At 48.4% G+C, this 6,865-nt stretch overlaps 1 protein-coding gene across 2 annotated transcripts in view; it reads right to left on the bottom strand.

Annotated features, from left to right (window-relative positions):
• Positions 1 to 417: 417 nt before the first annotated feature.
• Positions 418 to 6,865, bottom strand: part of FOXK1 (forkhead box K1) — a 49,689-nt gene continuing 43,241 nt past the window's right edge. Inside the window, exons 6-9 of one of the 2 annotated variants that reach the window (XM_081965832.1) lie at positions 5,959 to 6,101; positions 4,495 to 4,764; positions 3,349 to 3,573; positions 418 to 2,065 (exon numbers count right to left, since the gene is read on the bottom strand). In XM_081965832.1, the coding sequence (XP_081821958.1) occupies positions 1,848 to 2,065; positions 3,349 to 3,573; positions 4,495 to 4,764; positions 5,959 to 6,101 (856 nt within the window). In that variant the 3' untranslated portion in view covers positions 418 to 1,847. Of the gene's footprint in view, positions 2,066 to 3,348; positions 3,574 to 4,392; positions 4,765 to 5,958; positions 6,102 to 6,865 lie in introns of both variants that reach the window. The other variant, XM_081965831.1, reaches the window with a different exon arrangement.

Genomic DNA, 6,865 nt, shown 5'->3' with positions numbered 1-6,865 from the left:
GTTTAAGTGCTTAAAGAAAATTGCAGAGAAAGCATTCGGAGCAACCCATGGCAATTAAAACTTTTCCCACGTTCATCAGGGGTGAGGTTTTTTTACTCTCAAAGGGCTGCTGAAGTCAGAAGAAAGAAGGAAGCCTGCATTCTTTAAATATTAGCAATTCTTTTGATTTAATTCTCTCTCACTGGAGCCCTCTGAACTTGTGTTCCGTTTCACCTGTGAAGTGGATTCCGTTCCATTTCACTGTCCATTTTGCATCTGTCCTTACCTGGGGATGGTTCCCAAACCTGCCATAACAGAGATCTCTGCTAGGATTACCAGCTTGCAAAACTTACCAGGAGGAGAATGAATTTTTCAATCTCGTTCATCTCACACACACAAAATCCTACGCTTTGAAGTGAGACGAGGGATTGTGGGACCTGACGCGTTGATGGTTATTGATTTATTACGGGTATTTTTTTTTTATTCTGCCTTTCCTCCAAGCTCAAGGTGGCATACATAACTCTCCTCACCCCTTCCCCTTTGTCCTCACAACAACCCTGTGAGGTAGGTTAGGCTGAAACAAAACAACGGCTGGTCCAAGGTTTATCCAGGGGAATTTCATGCTTTTCAACCTGGCCTCGGTAGACGAAAGTCCAACGCTCGGACTGTAACACAGCAGGAGCGCTCCGGGGAAGTGTCTTTAAAGGTTAAAAATGTTTTAAAAATTCCATTCCTTCTCTGTCAAAAATTCAACAGGAATGAAATCAAGGAACCCATTTGGTTGCTTGAGAAGCCTGCAGGTGTGACTGTTCTTAAAAAGATCCACAAATTTCGGACCTTCTTACCACAATTGGCTGTTTTCATTCAACAGGCAAGGATTGAAATAAACTTCTCTCTTTCTCCAAAAAGGCACCTATAGGGGGCCAAGTGCTGTGTAGGTCAGCCATCCCAATGAGGTAGGCTGTGACTGTGATTTCCCAGAATCCCCCCCTCCCCCCCATCTGTCCAGTAGGCTAAGAATCCTGGGAAGCAGAGGCTTCGGATGCATTTCGAAGCCATCTAACTGGGATAAGCTAATTTTACTGTGCTCTGGAATCGTGGTTTTGGATAGGGGTGTGATTCCCCATTGTCAGAAGGTAAATCGGACTGCATGTAGGCCATACAAAGGAAATATAAACACGTATCTGACGTTTTAGGTGGCAGTTACCGAAGTGTGATATTGCTTTGCGAGTAATTTTTCTTTCTTTCTTTTTTGCAAATCATTTTTTATAAGCTGGAGTTCCGAGATACAAAATTGATGCACTTCTCTTCCTCGGAGAGTGGAAAAATAATAATAGTAATAAACCTGTTTTTGAGGTCAGACGTTCCCACCTGAAGTTTGTGCCCCTCTCTCCTGCGTTTTATTTTTAGTACGCTCGCACATAAACTACCATGCGTAAAAGGAAAAAAGAAAAAAAAAAAACAAGGAAGGGATGAAAATGAAGGCAGGCGAGGAGGGGATAGAGAAATATCCCAAACAATCAAAATGGTCTCCGTCTCTTTTTGTTTTTTTAAAATCTCAAAAAGAAAGAAAGAAAAAAAGGACATCTCCGAAGTGAAAAACAGGAGGGAATTCATTCCTTTGGGTCCAGAAAGATGGAAAAAATAATTTTGTTTTTGTTTTTGCCCAATTCATTTGGCACCTCGGCAATCTTGACAAACGCTGGCCCGTCCTTCCAAATGTTCAAAACGAGATTAAAAAAAAAAAAAAGAACAACAAAAAAAACCCCACCCCCAGTGAAATGATCCAGGTGGAAAAAAATAAAAAATAAAAAAGAGATTTTTTTCCCCCACGGCACGTCGGGTGCTTTTCTGATTTTCCCGCGGCCTCATTCTCCCGCGGATTGTCCCGAGGGGGCTGTGGAGGTGATGACGCCAGTTTGCAAGGCCGCCGCCACTCTCGGTTCTTCGATTCGGGGCCGTTTGATATCGGGTTCTCTCAAAAGCTCTTCGGGATCTTTCACCCCGCCTTCTCTCGTCTGGCTGATGACCACGGGGGTGGAGGAACTAGCTTGAGCTGCAAGTACCTGCAAGGGGTTGGAGAGAGCTGGAGTCGGGGGGAAAAAACGAGAGAGAGAGAGAGAAAGGATTTTAGAAAAAGCTCACAGTGTCTATTTTGATGAAACGTAAAGATTTCCCCTGTCCAGTCATGTTCAACTCGTGTGTGTATGTGTGTGTGTATGTGTGTGTGTGTGTGCTAATCTCCATTTCCTGTCCGAAAACATTTCTGTGGCCATGTGGCCAGGATGATTGTACATTGAGGCACATGAAACACTGCTACTTTCTCGTTGAAGTGGTACCTATTAATCTACTTGCATTTGCATACCAGCCCTGGAATACTGCAACCAATGGCACAATGTTTACAATATTGTAGGCTGACTCTGCCCACTGCCAGGAGTTCGATCCTGTGTTGTGGCCCGCCAGTGGCCAGCAGACTCGGACAGTGAGGAGGTTGGGGAGGAACCTGGGCCAGTCCTGGAGTCTGGGGAAGGCTCTGATGAGGGCTCTGTGTCGGAAGCAGAGAGGGGGCCAGGGCCGTATGCCAGTCATCAGCTGCCTTCAGAGTCAGACATCAGTGAGGCAGAAGAACAGCTGGAGCCTGTTCCCAGTGTGCGCATGCACAGAGTTGCCAGACGAAGGGAACAGCTAAAGAACAGGGGTCGACTTGGGAGTAAGGCCACAGGTGGACCATGAATGGCCCCTCCCAGAGGACATAAAAGAAGAGTGAAACATTTTTTGGGCAGCGAATGGCAGTTATGCCGGCAGCAACCCACTCCTTGCCTGTGTGTGGTGTCATGTGACTGCTGTGACCCCTGCCCCCCCCCAAATTTATTTTATTTTATTTTACGAGGCAGAGCAAGCTGGCTTTGGAGGAAGATTCTAAAGTCACGCAAACCCTGGGAGAACGGGGGAGAGATACACTATATATATTTGTTTCAGTAAGTGGAATGATTGGTTGTGTGGTTGTATCAGGATTGGTAGATTGGTGCTGGCTGTGTGTGCATTGTTGTTTTGTATTGTTGTTTTGTACTGTAACGGCCTGGGTGGTGGGTGGTGTTCGTTTGTTGACTAGGGCTGGTTCCCAGATGTTTGGTAGGCGGGAGGTATCGTCACGTTTATTCATGTTGTGGGGGTGTTGAGGTGTTCTGTTTTGGAGATTAACCTGGCTCCTTCAAAGTCGAAGGAGCCAGGTTAATCTCCAAAACAGAACACCTCAACAAGAGAATAATTATGGAATAATTATATGCCATATATATATGGCACATACATAGATACATATGTACATATATGTATGTATGTATGTATGTACGTATGTATGCATGTTTATACCGTAAGTCCCACTGCTTAGGCTGTTCGTGGGAATGGCATGCTTTCCATTTTGGGTCACCGTGCGGACAGGTAACTGGTGCTGTCCGAGGGCCATGGGGGTGGCCGGCTGCAGGATGGTGACCGTCTGTCCGGGGATGCCCTGGCCCATTTGACTGGCCACTGTCTGGATGACACGACTGGCAGTCGGTATGGCAGCGAAGGCGATGGTGGGCTTCTCGTCCAACCCTGCAGCGAGAGGAGAGAGATTTTATTTATTTATTCATTTGTATCCCGCCTTTATTATTTTGACAAATAACGCAAGGCAGCAAACATATCCAACACACTTTTCTTCTCCCATTTTCCCCACAACCACCACCCTGTGAAGTAGGTTGCGTTGAGAGGGAGGGACTGGCCCAAAGTCATCGAGCTGGCTTTCATGGCTAAGGCGGGACTGGAACTCACCCTCATCTGGTGATTGGCCGAAAGTCATCCAATTGGCTTTCATGACTAAGGTGGGACTAGAACTCAGCGTCGCCTGGTGATTGGCCTAAAGTCATCCAATTGGCTTTCATGACTAAGGTGGGACTGGAACTCACCCTCACCTGGTGATTGGCCCAAGGCCACCCAGTTGGCTTTCGTGGCTAAGGCGAGACTAGAACTCACTGTCGCCTGGTGATTGGCCCAAAGTCAGCCAGCTGGCTTTCATTACTAAGGCGGGACTGGAACTCACTGTCACCTGGTGATTGGCCCAAGGCCACCCAGCTGGCTTTCATGACTAAGGTGGGACTAGAACTCACCATCTCCTGGTGATGGGCCCAAGGCCACCCAGTTGGCTTTCGTGGCTAAGGTGAGACTAGAACTCACCGTCACCTGGTGACTGGCCCAAGGCCACCCAGTTGGCTTTCGTGGCTAAGGCGAGACTGGAACTCACCGTCGCCTGGTGATTGGCCCAAAGTCACCCAGTTGGCTTTCATGGCTAAGGCGAGACTAGAACTCACTCTCGCCTGGTGATTGGCCCAAAGTCACCCAGCTGGCTTTCATGACTAAGGTGGGATTAGAACTCACCGTCGCCTGGTGATTGGCCCAAGGCCACCCAGTTGGCTTTCGTGGCTAAGGCGAGACTAGATCTTTGCCATTCTGGGGACATGATACTACCCCGAGGCTCACCAGCCAAGTCCAGGACAGTCCCTGTTGCGTCATGGGTGCTCCCAGCCGGCCCCTGGTTGGTCAAGATGTAGCCATTTGCTGAGCTTGCCGAAGTCGTCACAACTCGGACCATTGTAACAGTGGGGGCTTGCTGAACCACATGGACTGCATGACCTGAAGGCTGCTGAGAGGTCATGATGGAGGCGGGCAGGTAAGCGACTGGTTTGGCCACCAGCGCAGAAGGCCTGGGAGGGACGGCCATGATCACCGGCTGGGCACTTACGGGGGATCCTGAAAAAGAGACAGAGGGGGAGGAAGGGAGGGGGAAATGGAAGGAAGGAAAGGAGGGAGGGAGGGGGAAAGGAGGGAGGGAGAAAGGGAAGGAGGGAGGAAGAAAGGGAGAGGAAGGAAAAGGAAGGAAGGAAAGGAGGGAGAAAGGAAGGGAAGGACGGAGAAAAGAAAGGAAGGAGGGAGTAAGAAAGGGAAGGACGGAGGAAGAAAGGGAAGGAGGGAGGAAGAAAGGGAGAGGAAGAGGGAAAAGGAAGGAAGGAAAGGAGGGAGGGAGAAAAGAAGGGAAGGAGGGAGGAAGAAAGGGAAGGAGGGAGGAAGAAAGGAAGGGAAGGAGGGAGAAAGGAAGGGAAGGAGGGAGGAAGAAAGGGAGGGAGAGAGGAGGAAAGGGAGAGGAAGAGGGAAAAGGAAGGAAGGGGAGGAGGAAGGATCAAAGGGATGGAACAAGGAAGGAGAAGAGGAAGAGGGAGGGAGGGAAGAAAAGACTTAGCACTGGCTAGATTCAAATCCAGCATTCCTGAATAAAGTTAAACACATTTCAAGAACAACACTCCACTAAAAACCAAGGACCGGTTTCTCCAAACTTGGCAATTCTCAACCTTGTCCATGTACAAAAGCTGGGCCCCTCCCTTGCTCATGATACTCTTCATGAGACATCCCTAACGTTCATTTAATACCTTGAGCCCACATCCAGGAGTCTGACAAGGTGGCAGAAACTCTGGATAGAGCCTACCGCTCCATCAGAGGCTGTCACAGTTGCCACTTTACACTTGCATGTGCGCTTCACTACCCTGCGGTGGCAATCTGAGGTAAGTGGATGGGAGAAGAATGCTTGGGGGAAAGCAAAAGTAACTACTGCATCTTCCCGAGGTGCTGCTTCAAGGTCATCCAGCTGCGAGAAGAAGGCAGCTGCATACCAACCTACGGTTCTGAAAATATCTCGCTTGGTCATTGGTCAATGATGTGTGTGTGTGTGTGTGTGTGTGTGTGTGTGTGTGTGTGTTCTATGATGTAAAGCCGTTAAGAGAGGAAAAAATTGAATAACTTTCGGCGTGTGATTCTCAGTTCCGGCTACGCATTGTCGCAACACACTTGACTTTGAATAAAACTATGCTTTTTCTCAACAAAGGCAGCCAAGGACCTTTTCTACTTAAGAGGTTTAAGTGCTGGCAGGTCCGAGAGAGCCACCTTCCTTACCAGGAGCACTTTGTGAATATCGATACTCGGGGACAGAAGCAAGCTTAGAACCAAAGTCGTGGTCATGAGGAATCGGGGAGCCTTCTCTCGACAGACACTCGGGAGTCTGCAGGCCAGGGTGAGTAGGGGAAGCAGGGGCACTCCTGGAAGAAAACAGAGAAGAGTAGAAATCGAAGCTGACGCTCTTTACAAATTCAGTGTACTTATTGTACAGAGAGTCCTCGACTCACAACAGTTCATTTAGTGATTCTCGGCTCAATTGTGGTCGTAAGTCGAGCATTGCCTATATTCATCCTCATCTTTTATTTTACTAAATTGGGTTGTTGTTGTTGTTAGTTGCAAAGTTGTCTTTGACCCATCGTGACCCCATGGACAACATTTCTCCAGGCCTTCCTGTCCTCTCCCATCCTCTGGAGTCCATTCAAGCTCACGCTGACTGCTTTGAGGACTCCATCCAGCCACCTCCTTCTCTGCCGTCCCCTTCTTCTTCTTCTTTTGCCCTCCATCTTTCCCATCATGAGGCTCTTCTCCAGGGAGTCCTTCCTTCTCATCAGGTGGCCAAAGTCTTTGAGTTTCCTCTTCAGGATCTGGCCTTCTAAAGAGCAGCCAGGGTGGATCTCCTCTAGGACTGACCGGTTGGATGGCCTTGCAGTCCAAGGGACTCAATGCAGGAGTCTTCTCCAGCACCAGAGTTCAAAGGCCTCCATTCTTTGGCGCTCAGCCTTCCTTATGGTCCAACTTTCACAGCTGTCCGTTGCAACTGGGAAAACTAAACTGGGTAGCTAGTCCTTAACAACCCATCTTACAACTTACTGACCTCACTTTCTCAACTGAGCAAAACCTAGCAAGCTCCCTTTTCCTCCAATATTGGAGAGTTTTGTTCCAAATTTGGCTTCGGACCGAAAAC

Source organism: Natrix helvetica, assembly GCF_964273705.1.
Source record: "Natrix helvetica genome assembly, chromosome: 13".
NCBI lineage: Eukaryota > Metazoa > Chordata > Lepidosauria > Squamata > Natricidae > Natrix > Natrix helvetica.
This window is presented reverse-complemented; position numbering and strand designations above follow the sequence as displayed.